General features: G+C 44.3%; 2 protein-coding genes across 5 annotated transcripts in view; one reads left to right on the forward strand and one right to left on the reverse strand.

Moving 5' to 3' along the window:
- Positions 1 to 355, reverse strand: part of KLHL18 (kelch like family member 18) — a 54,639-nt gene extending 54,284 nt beyond the window's left edge. Inside the window, exon 1 of one of the 2 annotated variants that reach the window (XM_081247508.1) lies at positions 36 to 355. In XM_081247508.1, coding sequence (XP_081103634.1) covers positions 36 to 164 — 129 coding nt within the window. In that variant the 5' untranslated portion in view covers positions 165 to 355. The remainder of the gene's footprint in view (positions 1 to 35) is intronic. The other variant, XM_081247505.1, reaches the window with a different exon arrangement.
- A 77-nt stretch (positions 356 to 432) lies between these two features.
- The window catches only part of KIF9 (kinesin family member 9), a 49,553-nt gene continuing 35,255 nt past the window's right edge, over positions 433 to 14,730 (forward strand). For 2 of the 3 annotated variants that reach the window (XM_081247502.1, XM_081247503.1), the window contains exons 1-5: positions 527 to 637; positions 4,836 to 4,933; positions 6,602 to 6,767; positions 8,814 to 8,920; positions 10,985 to 11,209. In XM_081247502.1, coding sequence (XP_081103628.1) covers positions 4,841 to 4,933; positions 6,602 to 6,767; positions 8,814 to 8,920; positions 10,985 to 11,209 — 591 coding nt within the window. In that variant the 5' untranslated portion in view covers positions 527 to 637; positions 4,836 to 4,840. Of the gene's footprint in view, positions 638 to 4,835; positions 4,934 to 6,601; positions 6,768 to 8,813; positions 8,921 to 10,984; positions 11,210 to 14,730 lie in introns of all 3 variants that reach the window. The other variant, XM_081247504.1, reaches the window with a different exon arrangement.

Genomic DNA, 14,730 nt, shown 5'->3' on the forward strand with positions numbered 1-14,730 from the left:
TGGCCCTCAGCCCCGCGCCGCCCAGCACCCGGGACCTTGAGCGTCACGTCGCACAGCTTGCCCTGCCGCCGGATCTCCTCCATGACGCCGTAGCCGCGACTAGGCAACTCGGACACGGAGAAGTGCACCAGGTCCTCCAGCTCCTCCGCGCCGTCCTCCACCATCTTCCCCGGCCGCCGCGACTGCGCAGGCCTGGCCGGCTGGCTCGAAGCTAAGCTGGGCGGGGCGAGGGCACCTATGGACCGCAGCTCGGAGCGCAAGGCTGGAGTTAGGCGGAGCTGCGCGGCCGCCGTAGTCTCAAACAGCTGTGAGCCGGAAGCCTGGCTGCCCCGTTTCCTGGTTCTTGCGCATCCTTCGTTCCCCCGCTACCCCTACCCTGGCTTCGCGCCTGCAGCTGCCGCAGTCTTTTTAGATTAATCGGTCCCATCTCCCGTCCTCCTAATTCGGCCCTGGCCTTACTCGTATCTCAACAGAGGACCACGGACTTCATTTCCGCCACCACCCCCTACTTCCGGAACCTCCGGAAGCGGCCTGTTGCCACGGCGACTGTGTACACAGCCCGGCAGCCGAGCTTGCCGGGTTTCTGTAGCTGCTAATGCAGTGGTCGGGCTGCGGAAGGGCTCCAGCCTCCGGAGCGGTAAGCAGGGGTCACGCGCGGTCCGGGTGGGGAGAAAGAAGGCCGGAAAGGGGGTGTCCGCCCGGGCGGCGGGCAGCTGCTGGAATCTGAACACCGCTCCACCCGGGAGTCCCCCAGCTTTGGCTCGCTGATCTGTGAAACCCGGGCGGAGGAGGGTGAGGCGTCGATGCTGCGGCTTAGGGTCTTCGGATTTAACGTTCCCTGGCCCCACGAGGGTCCTACGTCGCCCCTGAGGTTCAGAGATCTCTGGTCTTCTGGACTCTTCTGTATTCGGTTTTCTAACTGGAGGGGGGCTTCGGGATTGCCATGCCGGCCCTTCGCTTTACAAATGCGGAAATCGCTCCGGAGAGGCACAGGAATGGTCCCAAGGCCCACTGCCTCCCAGACACCACACAGGGGTCCAGAATGTTGGGTTAGAAAAAGGAGAAAGACCAGTTTGGCCTGGGTTCGAGTCTTTTGTTTAGTCCAAGGCCACGTGCGTTTGGACCCTCTTTCGGGGGGTTCAGATGCTGCTACCTTGCTGGTGGCTACGAGTGTTCTCCTTGAGAGCCTCTGTTCTGGACAGGAACGCTGGAAGATAGGGACCCACCTGGTCCTCTCCTTTTGTTGATCTTTCAGGGGTGCTTGGTGGCAATCTGTTCATTCCCACCTCTAAAACAAATGAGGAAACTGTGAACCTTTCAGCAGAGAGGGCTCTAGGTGGCCACTCAAAGGTTCACTTATTTACACCAGAAATATCTAAGGGTGGTGTCCACGAGGGAGAGGCATTCCTCACAAGGTCCTGAGAGAGAAGGACCCTACTAAAAGGGAGAGCGTGGTGAGGGGCTGAAGTTGGCTTCTTGCAAGTGGGCCTGGAAACCCAGTGTCCTCCTGGAAGGGCTGTGGGCTCAGGGGTTGGAGGCGGTGAGGGAGGCGAGTGACATCATGTGCCCTTTGGGACTCTCTCAGTAATGACCGAAGATGGACCCACATATGGAGATTCCGCCACCCTCTGACTTCCAGTCATGACCATCACCACCAATCACCATTTCTTAAGCACCTACTCTGTGCTGGGCACTGTTCTGGACTTTGAGGGGGGATTCAAAAGAAATAAAAGACACAGTCCTGTCCCTCAAACAGCTTGTAATTTAATTTGGGAGCTGAAACCCACTCAAATGATGTGGTGTAAGAACGGTAACAAGCATTATTTCAGTAAGTGCAAGTTGGTGTGGGGTCTCCAAATGACTGGGTGTTGAGGGGCTGCTGGGTAGTGGATTCGCAGGAGGGATGTAGTTAATAGAGAAGGCTTGTGTCAGGTGGATATGGCTCCTGGCGTGCCTGGAGCCATGGGCGTGAGCATGGGGAGAATTGGGAAGCACAGATAGAATGACTGCATGTGCATGTTGGCAAATTGCTGGGCAGAAAAGGGGCAGGCTCTGAGGGGAGGGTAATGCTTGGAGCTGGCCTGTGCTGCCTTTGGGCTGTCTGTGGGTAGGGGCTGCCAGGAGGGAGGCTTGAGCAACCACCCTACTTCTTCATGGTCCCTTTCAGAGGGCACTCTGGGCAGCATCTTAACTTCCCTGGGCAGGAGGATGGGCCTTCGGACTGGTATGGGAAATGGTTCCCAGAACTTTAGAAATTGAGTGTTAGTGTTTGCTTGAGTCAGCACACCTCTCTCCACTCTTCACTTCCCAAAAGCCTAGATCAAAGTGAACTTGGAGATGAGATCATCTCTTAAGTTTCCTCAGTTTGGGAGTCCTGTTAGAGCTATTTGTGGCTTTTTATTTCTAGAGCTCAATTTTGCAAACAAAAATCTTAGACCTGAAATTGGACAAGCCATTATCCTTACTCACCTGAATACCTTACAGATTCACTTTCTAAAAATTAAAAGATCTGAGTGATCCCACAGTGACCAGGAAAAGACTTCCATGAAATAATTACTTGAGGACTGTGGGAAGTGGACTCACACTCTACAGTAGGCAGGTGTGAAAGTAGTTTGCTTATTTAATGTAACATCTGAAGGGTTTGTAATAGGGGTTAGAGTTTTATTTTGCCCACTTCATTGAAACTGTAAACTGAATGGGCAGGGCCTTTCTCTATTTAATTTGCTTCTGTAGAGATACTTAATGCCACTTGATGATAGCTAAGATAATTGTATGAGGAAATCAAGTGGTCACCACAAGTTGTGTCTAGAAATGTGGAGGGACATTAATTTTTTAACAGTCAAGGTCTTGCAAATTAGCTTTTTAAAAATATTGGCCATCTGATCAGTTTATTTGTTAGAACACTTTGCAGTAGCACAAACAAGCTATTTCTTTCTGAACAACTGTGATGGTATTGCTGTTTACCAATTTGAAGATGAAATTGAGTCAGCTCCCTATCCCTCATGTTTCCCTACTTCTTCATAAATTCAGCAATTCCTTTGCTGGTTGTCTTTTTCAGAAGTATCCAGGAGTTTTCTTTAGCCTCAACTCCTCTGTCCTGCCCCATGAAAGTACAGGTTATTTTAGGGGCAAATGCCTCATTTCTTATGGAACTGGCCCAACGCTGTCAGGGACATCAAAAGAGAAGTGCGTGATGCAGCACACATCCTGACCCTCAGGCATTGTCTCTGTTCAAAGTCTGTTTTGTACTTTGTGGAGCATTAACTCTAAATGAGTTCTGGGGTTTTTGTTTGTTTGTTTTTTTGCGGTATGCGGGACTCTCACTGTTATGGCCTCTCCCGTTGCGGAGCACAGGCTCCTGACGTGCAGGCTCAGTGGCCATGGCTCACGGGCCCAGCTGCTCCGCGGCATGTGGGATCTTCCCGGACCGGGGCACGAACCCGTGTCCCCTGCAGCGGCAGGCGGCCTCTCAACCACTGCGCCACCAGGGAAGCCCAGTTTTGTTTTTTTTTAAATAAATTTATTTATTTATTATTTTTGGCTGCATTGGGTCTTCGTTGCTGCGCGCGGGCTTTCTCTAGTTGCGGCGAGCAGGGCTACTCTTCTGTTGCAGTGTGCGGGCTTCTCATTGCAGTGGCTTCTCTTGTTGTGGAGCACGGGCTCTAGGCGCACGGACTTCAGTAGTTGTGGTACGCAGGCTCAGTAGTTGTGGCTTGCGGGCTCTAGAGCGCAGGCTCAGTAGTTGTGGCGCACTGCTTAGTTGCTCTGGGGCATGTGGGATCTTCCCAGACCAGGGATTGAACCCATGTCCCCTGCATTGGCAGGTGGATTCTTAACCACTGCACCACCAGGGAATTCCTGTACAATTCAATTTTTTTAAATGTTTATGAAATACTTTAGTTGGACAGGATATTAGAGATCAATTAACTCTCCCTGTAATACAAACAATCCCTTTTGTAGCATCTCTGCTAGTTGGCATCTTGCTTGACTGTTTATAGTGTTTATGGTCCTTACTTTGAGAAAGTCTTTCCCACTATAGGAAAACTCCACATAATAAGAAGTTAATTTACCTAATTTCCCTCCCTGTCATTTATAACTATAAGCTTTCAATCTATTGGATGAAGCTACATTCAATGTTTATTTTAACATTTTATTATACATGGTAATTACTTGTGATAGTATAAATGAAGGAATACAAATATATGTGTGTCTGCCTGAAAGAAAATGATGAGAATATACATAATTACGTTTTAGGAGAGGCAGAGGAGGTAGGGGACTGAGATTTTTCTCTGAATGGAGTGGCAGAGAAGAGAATATTAGACTATGGGCTAGATTAAATGTACTTCCAGGGAATCTTTTTCTGAGCTAAGTTAGTCTAATGGAGGTAGAGAAGGAGGTGCTACATCTGAAGTAAGGTATATTAATGAAAAAAAGAAAATTAGTTCTAATGCATTTCATAGTCAGTATTTTAGAGGAAAATATAGTGAATAAGTCAAAGTGTAGGTAAACTCTGATACGGAACATTTCTAGAAACCACATCTAAAATTAGGCCACTAAAGGAAGCATTCTTTTTGCTTTGTATTTTGGTCTCTTAGGGGGTTGTTGGTGGAGAGTGGTGAGGCACCCTGTAAAGTAGGAAGTACACGGACTTGTTGAACAGCATCCTGTGGACAGATCACTGAAATGCTGGGGGGCAAAAGGAAGACTGGCTCTCAGTGGGAGAGGAAAACATGGACTGCACATCATGTTTTCTGATCTTCTTGATGAATGACACCTCCGTTCTAATGGTTGTTGGAGGATGACTACTGAAAATTTTTCTATTTTCTTCTTTTTAGCTAGAATGGGTACTAGGAAAAAAGTTCATGCATTTGTCCGTGTCAAACCTACTGATGACTTTGCTCATGAAATGATCAAATATGGAGATGACAACAAAGTAAGTACAGTGTGTTTGCCTTCACCTGCCTGGGCATCTCTCTGTCCCTCCTCACTACAACCTCTAAGGTTTCCAAGCAACCTTTTAAGGACCAAGACAGAATTGGTAAAAGTTCAGATGGAATCTAGAGTCATTCAAGGCCAAAGCACTCCCCCACAATGTTGTTGATGAGGAAACTCATGAAACTCCCATTTTTAATGGGAGTAGGTCCTTGTTGGTTATCCATTTTAGATACAGCAGTGTGTACATGTCAATCTCAAAATGGGAAAAGAATTTGAAAAAGAATAGTTAGATGTATAACTGAATCACTTTGCTGTACACCTGAAACTAACACAACATTGTTAATCAACTATACTCCAATATAAAATAAAAAGTTAAAAAAAAGTTTACCTTTATCCTTATATCTGACACAGGAAGCTGACATTTGTGCACACTCATAAAACTTCCTGGTGATCAGATCTCCCAGGAAGTACAATAGGAATGTCTTCAGATGATTATTATTAAACTTACCAAAGGGAGGGAGAAACTCTTATGGAGAGAACTGGAAAGATCTATCCATCCCCCTGTCCCCACCACTGTCCTGACAACTCTTCTGAAGGCTGTGACAGGCTTAGGACACCTCGAGACTATGGGATGTTTTCATTCAGCAAACATTTGCGGATCTACTATGGGCAGCATGGAGACATTAAGAGAGGAATTCAAAGGCCAACTTCTCAAGGTTCGAAAGTCCTAGCAGTCAGAAAGAAACTCACATGCAGCGCTGTGAAGTGCACCCTGCTGGACATGGATTCAGTGATGACTGAAGCACACAGCATTTAATGTATGAATAGACCAAGGCTTTCTCTGTTGATCTTAGTTTTTCTGCGTGTGGCTGTGTCTTGGCTTCTGGACTAGGGCAGCCAGTATAAGATTCCAGTGAGAGTCTGTTTACTTTAGAAGTCCCCATTTCCAAGATTGGAATCTACCATTGACCTAACCCAATATGTTTCTAAACTAGCTGCTGCCACAGTGGCTTGCTATGGAGGGATCTAAAACTCTAAAAAATTTTTTTAGAAATCTTTGCATCTAAAAATGTGCTGATTACAAGTAGGTAGTCACCCTCAATTTAATACCAGTGAGTAACTGTGTCTGAGGAGTCCAGAGCCTTTCCTGTGGCTATCATTTCATCATTGCTCACATTAGCCCATAGCGTGTGTGTGGAAGTAAGTGCTCACCACAGTGCTGAGGGAGGCCTCACCGCCAGTCACGAGGGAGATGGGGCTCAAGCCCAGGCCTCTATCACCAAGCCTGCTATTCTCTCTGGCCTAATTCAAGGCCTCCCTGTGCTTATTGAATTTATCTAAAGCTTGTTTAATGTGATAAATATTGATATGTGATAAGTATGCTTGACCCCATATCAGAAATGGGGGAACCAAGACAGACAGCACCCTGAACACTAGGGTGAGATGTGCTGAAACCAGCAAGTGCTCCAGTCTCCTGATCCTTCCATCTTGAGGGTGTGTGGCCTCCCTGCAGTGCCTTCCTTCCCACCTCCCAAAGGTCGTCCAGAATACGTGCAAGTCCCTGTTCTTCCTAAAGTTCACCTTCTCTGTTTCCTCCAGGTCAGGCCTTGGCTATCAGTGACTTTTTTATACCAGTTTCTTAACAACTATCTCTCTCTCTTCCTAGACCATTGATATTCACTTAAAAAAAGATACTCGGAGAGGAGTTGTCAATAACCAGCAGACAGACTGGTCATTCAAGCTGGATGGAGTTCTCCATGATGCCTCCCAGGACTTGGTTTATGAGACAGTCGCCAAGGATGTGGTTTCTCAAGCCCTCAATGGCTATAATGGTAATTTAGTTAATTAATTGTTGTTTTACATAAGAACCTGTGGAACCCCTGCCCACCCAGGAAGAGGTACAAGTATTTTATGGTGAATAAAATACAACTTCACTTACTAACTTTTGTTTGATTATTTGTCTGTCTCCATGTTCTTATGGTGGAAAACTTATTTGCTTGGTGATACTGTGGGCATGGCTTGATCCATGGTCCTGGGATCCTACCTTCATAGGAAGATTATATGACCCTGACTCTCTGTAGGTCATGGGGATTCAACTATTATCCTGTTTCAAATCCCTGAATATTAGTTTTGAACATAAAGTCTTTATGATAAATTTGATGGAGTCAAAACATTTTTCTCTTGGCTACCTGCTAGGGGATATTTCCATTCATTCTACCAGTACAATCAATCTATTCCATTGTATTATAGTATTATTTACATATATCACTAAAGACTTGAGTACAGTTTGAGTTTCTTAAAAGCTTAACTAAAAAGCTTTTTTAACAAATTAAAATTTATTGGGAAATTTTTACAAACTAGTTCACTCTAAGACTGTTTCAAAATCTTTTTTAAAAAATATTTATTTATTTGGCTGCACCAGGTCTTAGTTGCAGCATGTGGGATCTAGTTCCCTGACCAGGGATCAAACCTGCCTCCCCTGTATTGGGAGCACAGAGTCTTAGCCGCTGGACCACCAGGAAAGTCCCTTAAAATCTTAAAAAGATTTAAAAATCCATAGAGGGACTTCCCTGGCGGTCCAGTGGTTAAGACTCTGTGCTTCCACTGTAGAGACAGCGGGTTTGATCCTTGGTCGGGGAACTAAGATCCCGTATGCCACGCAGCGTGACCAAAAAAAGAAAGAAAAAATACATAGAAAAAAATATATCACAGTCTGTAGACTTTGCCCGTCTGGTGGCTCCTGACTAGAATGTTCCCTGTTTGCAAGTTTTAGGTCTTCTGCTTAAAAGTCCGTTGAGTGTAGATGCCTAAATGTTGTAACGTATCCTGTGTGTGATATATAGCTATGGTCTCCATTGGTCCTGAGGGGATGTGGCCCTGAGGAAGCAGAGACAAAGGAGCTAAGGCCCGGGGAGGCTAAGAGTCATGGGCTCTGAGTCCCAGCTGAACTGACTCCTTCCTGCACATTTCTGCAGGATTAATAGACACTGCTTCTGACTCCAGCTCAGATGCTGAATTAAGACCCCTTGTGTAAAACCTACCAATCCCAGGAACTTCACGTGGCAAAGGCAAACACTGATTTCCACGGCCCAGCATTGCCCGGGCAGATCTGTTTTGTAAATGCCCAGAAGCAGCCTTTGGGTTGGGTCTGGCTCAGGCTGCTCAAGCCAGGAAGAAGAGCAGATGGGAACCGGAGCCCGTGACTGGTTTGTGTCCCAGAGCCTGGTGATGGTAGACCTAAAGCATGAGAGAGGTGCAAGTGAAAGTCTTCCCAGAGAGGGCAATGTGACAGATCAGGGCTTGGTCATGGTGTTCCATTTCTGAAAGTGGCCTGGGACCAACTAGCAGCCCTTCAGTCCAGTGGGAACTTGCAGTCTACAAAGAATTCCCATCACTAACAGAAAATGCCCTTCTGACTCCCATCTCTTCCTGGGGATTTTGAAAGCCCTTCTTTCCTCCTGCCTGGGCTGCCCTGCAGGGAGGCCAAGCCCTGAGAGCCTGGGTGTTCATGATCTTGCTAAAGAAGGGCTGAGTTCAATGCTCTTATCTCCCTCATCTTTCTAGGAAAATTCCAGTGTTCCCTGGAATTCCCTGCTCTCCTCAGAAGCCCTAGGATCAGATCCCCTCTTTGGAGAGGAAGCAGTAGAGAACTACATGGACCACAGATTCGGAGCAGCTGTCTGTGTTTTGACCATTTATATCCCTGTTTCCCTGCTCACCCACCCTCCATGGCAGGAATTCCTGCTGTCCTTGGCTGCTCCTGATGGCCACCTTCGCACTAGGGTTCTGGCTGGCACTGGGCATGCTGGGGGACGGGAGAGCTATCCTTGGAGCTGTTTTTCTGGATGTCACCAAGACGTGTTTTGAAATGTTTGCAGGCACCATCATGTGTTATGGGCAGACGGGAGCTGGCAAGACATACACCATGACGGGGGCAACTGAGAATTACAAGCACCGGGGGATACTCCCTCGTGCCCTACAACAGGTAGAGAGTGGGCCCGTGGTGGGATGCCACATAGGTCCCCTCTTTCTACCATACATGCTGCCCGTCCCAGGCGAGCTCCTGGAGACAGTGGGGTCCAGCCTCAAAGGAGTTGCAGCCTGTAGGGGAGACAGGTTACCCATGGTGGGGTGTGTGTGTGTGTGTGTGTGTAAACCAAGAGTTTAGGTTCCAGGCTCTGACCTACGCCCATGCTGAGCCTGTTTCCTCATTTGTTAAAGAGGCAGTCAGATGTGCTGACTGGCTTCTTGCTGCTCTGATGGTCTGTGACCCTGTAATTGAGGATTCAGAGGTCCTAATCCTGTTCCTTCCTGGTTTTAATGAGGGAGGTATGAACCCTTGCAGAGCTTCCTTACTGGACTGCTCTGGTTTCTTGCACCACCACAGCCCCAGAAAGAGCAAAGGGAAGAAGCAGGGCACGACATGAGCTTTCAGGACCGAGTCAGCCTTGGGGGTCTGGGAAGTGTGACTGAAGACAGGACAGATGGGCCTTCCTTCAGAGTCTGCTAGCCTGCGTTCTGTGAGGACCCTCTTTTTGAAGGTGGGAGGCAAAGGACTTTTCCCTAAAAAGCATCTTGAGGTTTTATAGCCCTGTGCTGTAAGAAGTGTAGATGTCCCTCTAGTGTATGACCATCCATGCGATAATTTCTTGAAGCAATATCCTTAACATCCCACTGTCAATGCTTCAGTATCTCAGCATCTTAGACTTTATAGTCTAGCCCAGCACTGCCCAATAGAAATATAATGTAAGTCACATATGCAATTTTAGGTTTTCCAATAGCCACATTTAAAAAAGTAAAACAAGTGAAATTATTTTTAAATAATATGTAATAATATATTTTATTTAACTCAATATAGCCAAAATAGCATTTCCACATGTAATCAATATGAAAATTATTGAGATATTTTACATTCTTTTTCTTTATACTGAGTCTTTGAAATCTGGTATGTATTTTACATTTACAGCCCATTTCTATTTAAGACACTAAATATTCATCAGAAAGAGCTGCTGTGTATTTACAGTTCATGAAATTTACAGTTGAAAAGGTAGATTTATAAACCCAAGTTGTTCCAAACATACTTAAAAGTTTACCAATAACTGAATTTAGGATCAGTTTAAAATTTTTAGTGAAAATTAAATAAAATTTAAAATCCAGTTCCTCATTTGCACAAGCCAGATTTCAAGCGCTCAGCAGCCCCCTGTGGCTAGTGTCTAGCATATTGGACAGCACAAATCTAGCCTGTAAGAGCAAGGCGGGGACTTCAGGGATCATCCAGCCCAACTCCTCATTTAACGGATAAGAAAGTTAAGGTCTAGAGAGGGGAAAAGACCAGCCCAAAGTCACCTGCTGATAAGCACTGGGGAGGGTATTAGGAGTCGAGAAGGCTGAGTCCTGGCTTGACTTCTTCCCTTAGTAGCTGAGCCACCACAGATGGGTATTGCCCCTGCCCTGCTTCAGTCGCAGTGGCATCATGAGGGTAGAATTAAAAAATGGATGTCGGGGCCTCCCTGGTGGCGCAGTGGTTGAGAGTCCGCCTGCCGATGCAGGGGATACGGGTTCGTGCCCCGGTCTGGGAGGATCCCATATGCCGCGGAGCGGCTGGGCCCGTGAGCCATGGCCGCTGGGCCTGCGCATCCGGAGCCTGTGCTCCGCAACGGGAGAGGCCACAAGAGTGAGAGGCCCGCATACCGCAAAAAGAAAAAAAAAAAAAAAAAAAAATGGATGTGAAAGAAGCTTATATGTGGTGAAACCCCACAAAACAAGAGATCTTCACTCCAGAGTCCTTTCTGTTCATCATGCCTCTACTTCTTGAGACTGTACACGTATTAGCCAATCTGTAAGTCAGGCCTCAAAAAACTACAAGATGATAATAAATACTGCCCGATAAACTGCAACTACTAATAATTGTTGTTGCTGATGACCATCACACCAACTAGACTGTAAATTCTTCTAGGGCAAGGATTCCTTCCTAAGGTAAGAACTCCCCTAGCACTGGCTGGCCGTTGGAGTTCTGCTCTCAGTGACTGCTGTCCAATCTCCCATCTAGGTTTTTAAGATGATCGAAGAACGCCCCACACAGGCCATCACTGTTCGTGTTTCCTACCTGGAAATCTATAATGAGAGCCTGTTTGATCTCCTGTCCACTCTGCCTTACGTTGGACCCTCGGTCACACCTATGACCATCGTGGAAAGTCCTCAGGGGGTCTTCATTAAGGGCTTGTCGGTCCACCTCACAAGTCAGGAGGAGGATGCATTCAGCCTCCTTTTCGAGGTGAGATGATCAAGTCTACCGGTTCCTTCCTCCTTACCTTTCCTCCCTCCTTTACTTTTTTTTTTTCTTTTCCTCCCTCCTTAGTTTTTTACTTACTTTGATAACCAGAATGAAAATTAATATATGCTTGTTTAGCAAGTTCAGATAGTAATGAAAAATACAGAAGCAAAAAAAGAATTCACTCATCTGTTTTCTACATATGGCAACAATAATGTGTATTTTGGCTTATTTCCTTCTAGTCTTTTTTCTTGTGAAGTTTTTTCTTTACTTAGTTGAAATTGTCCTTTTTTTTAGTTATCATTAAATCACAGGCATTTGTGGTATAGAAAAAAAATAAGAATTAATGTCCTTGGTATATAAAAACTCTTACAAATCAATAAAAAAATTCCCCGGGATATGTTATTCTTTTAAAAATCATGTAGATTAAAACTCTGTGCATTGCTGGTGAAATGTAAAATGGTGCAACCATTTTGGCAGTTTCCTAAAAAGTTAAACATTAATTTTATCATAGGACCTAGCACTTCTACTCCTAGAAATCTACCCAAGAGAAATGAAATGTGCACACAAAGACTTGTACACAAATTCATATTAAGACTATTCATAATAGCCAAAGACCGGAAATAACCAAAATATTCCTCAATGGAGAATGGATGAACAAAATGTGGTACATCCATACAACGGAAAACTGTTTAGCAATAAAAAGAAATGGAGCACTGAGACATGCTACAGCTTGGATGAATCTCAAAAAAATTCTAAGTAAAAGAAATAAAAAAGTTACCTGTTGTATGATTCCATTCATTTGAAATGTCCAGATAACCCCATCTATAGAGACAGAAAGCAGATTAGTAGTCGCCTGGGGGAGGGGACAGGAAGTGACTGCAAATGGGCCTGAGAGAACTTTTTGGAGTGATACAACATTTTAAAAATAGAATTGTGGTGATGGTTGCACAACCCTGTAATTTTACTGATTTTAAAAATCATTGAATTGTATACTTAAAACAATGAGTCTTTTTTTTTTTTTTAAACAGTGAGCCTTATGGTATTTAAAATACATGTAGGGGACTTCCCTGGTGGTCCAGTGGCTAAGACTCCACACTCCCAATGCAAGGGGCATGGATTCAATCCCTGGTTGGAGAACTAAGATCCCACATGCCACGCGGTACAGCCTAAATATATATATATATATATATATATATATATATATATATATATATATGTATATATGTCAAATAAAACTTTTTTTTTTAATGTCATTTAGGTGTCCTCAGGGGTGATATAAACCTGGATCCCTTGCATGTACACAGAAGAGCCTCCCAGGTGGCAGCAATGAGGCATTCTCGTCTTATTGTTGCTTCTGACATTTCACCATGAAGAATGTTTGCCGTAGGTTTTTGGTGGCTTAAGTTAAGTTTAAAGAAGGTCCAAGTTTGTGAAGGTTTTTTTTTTTTTGCGGTACATGGGCCTCTCACTGCTGTGGCCTCTCCCGCTGCGGAGCACAGCCTCCGGACGTGCAGGCTCAGCGGCCATGGCTCACGGGCCCAGCCGCCCCGCGGCATGTGGGATCCCCCCGGACCAGGACACAAACCCGCGTCCCCTGCATCGGCAGGTGGACTCTCAACCACTGCGCCACCAGGGAAGCCCAAGAGTTTTTTTAATCATGAATAATTATTTATTCATACCCTTAGAAGTAAGCACTCTCCTGACTTGTATGGTAATCATTTCCTTGGTCTTCTTTATAGCTTTACCACCTGGAGCATCCCACCTATGTTTTCTCAAGCAGCATAAGTTACTTTTTTGGAAATTTATATACAAGGAATCACGTAGGATGAATTCTGTCTTATTTCTTTTACCTTTTATCTACTTTTTATGTGTAATTCATCTGATGTTGCTGTATATTTTTCACTTTCATCATATTACATTGTGTGAATATACTACAATTTAGTTATCCATTCTGCTTCTGATGGACAGTTGGGTTTTCCTAGATTGGGTGTATTTCAGACACGGCCATTAGGAATGAGAACTAGCAACATTCTTGTATGTATATCTGGGGCACATAAGCATGAATTTCTCTAGGTAAAATCAAGAACTGTAATTGCTGAGTCATACAGTGTGTGTGTCTTAAACTTTCTTAAATGATACCAACTATTTTCCATAATGGTATACTCCCACAACACGTTATCAGAATTCCCATTATTCTGACCCTAAAATCTTGACCAATCTGGCTGATGTGTAGTGTTTCCCACTGTGGTCCCACTCATTGGTTTATATTTCCCTGATTACCAGTGAGATTAAGGACCTTACTATGTATTTTTTGACCATTTGGATTTCCCTGTTCATGTCATTTGTTTATTTTCTTTACAGATGTCTTTTTTTTCTCTCTTACTTGTTTGTATAAATTCTTTATATATTCTGAAAACTAGTTCTTTTTTCAGTTGTGTGTATTACAATGTTTTCTATTTCCTGTGACTTTTTTTTCTCTTGATGTGTTATTTGATGAACAAAAATTCTTAAATTTAGGTTAGTTGAATGTGTATAAATTTCTTGTTTTGGCTTTTTGTGTAAAGAGCATATGAGAGGATTTTAAAAAATTTACTCTGACAGTCTTTATCTTTTAACTGAAGCATTTCATTCCATTTGCACTTAACGTAGTTTCTGAAATACTTGGGTTTAAATCTGTCATTTGACTGTGTGTTCTTTGTCCCATTTATTTTTCTTACCTGTTTTGCCTTCTTTTTCATTGGATTTTTTTATTATATATTTTTATTTTTTATTATATTTGTTTCCCTCTTTACTAGTTTGGAAGTTATATATTCATTCATATTTATATTTTCTCTCTCGTTTTTCCTAGAAATAACAACTTGCATAGTTAGTTAATGCACACACATACAGACATACATACACAAATAAGTTGTATAACTGGTGAAATCTGAATAAGCTCTGTGGATTATACCAATGTCAATTTCTTGGTTTTGACATTGTACTACCATTTTACAAGATGTTAATCATAGGAGAGGCTGAGTAGAAGGTAGAGAGGACCTCCCTGTATATTTCTTCCAAACGTTCTATGAATCAAAATAAAATGTTACCTTATCATAACAAGTATGTTTTGTAATTTGATTATAAGCTGTACTCCCTTGGCCCTTTATCAGTGGGTCTTTTTTTTTTTTTTTTTTTTTTTTTTTTTTTTTTTTTTCTTTTTGCGGTATGCGGGCCTCTCACTGTTGTGGCCTCTCCCGTTGCGGAGCACAGGCTCCGGACGCGCAGGCCCAGCGGCCACGGCTCACGGGCCCAGCCGCTCCGCGGCATATGGGATCCTCCCAGACCGGGGCACGAACCCGTATCCCCTGCATCGGCAGGCGGACTCTCAACCACTGCGCCACCAGGGAGGCCCTATCAGTGGGTCTTTTTTGAGGCTTGGGTTGAGACTATATTACTTTAGAGTATAGTTTTTTCTTTCAGGAGCCTAGGGAACATTACCAATCCAGGGCCTCTTTAAATCAGATTTAAACTTTTTTTAAATT

This window comes from Mesoplodon bidens (genome assembly GCF_964165515.1).
Source record: "Mesoplodon bidens genome assembly, chromosome: 10".
NCBI classification, from domain to species: Eukaryota; Metazoa; Chordata; class Mammalia; order Artiodactyla; family Ziphiidae; genus Mesoplodon; species Mesoplodon bidens.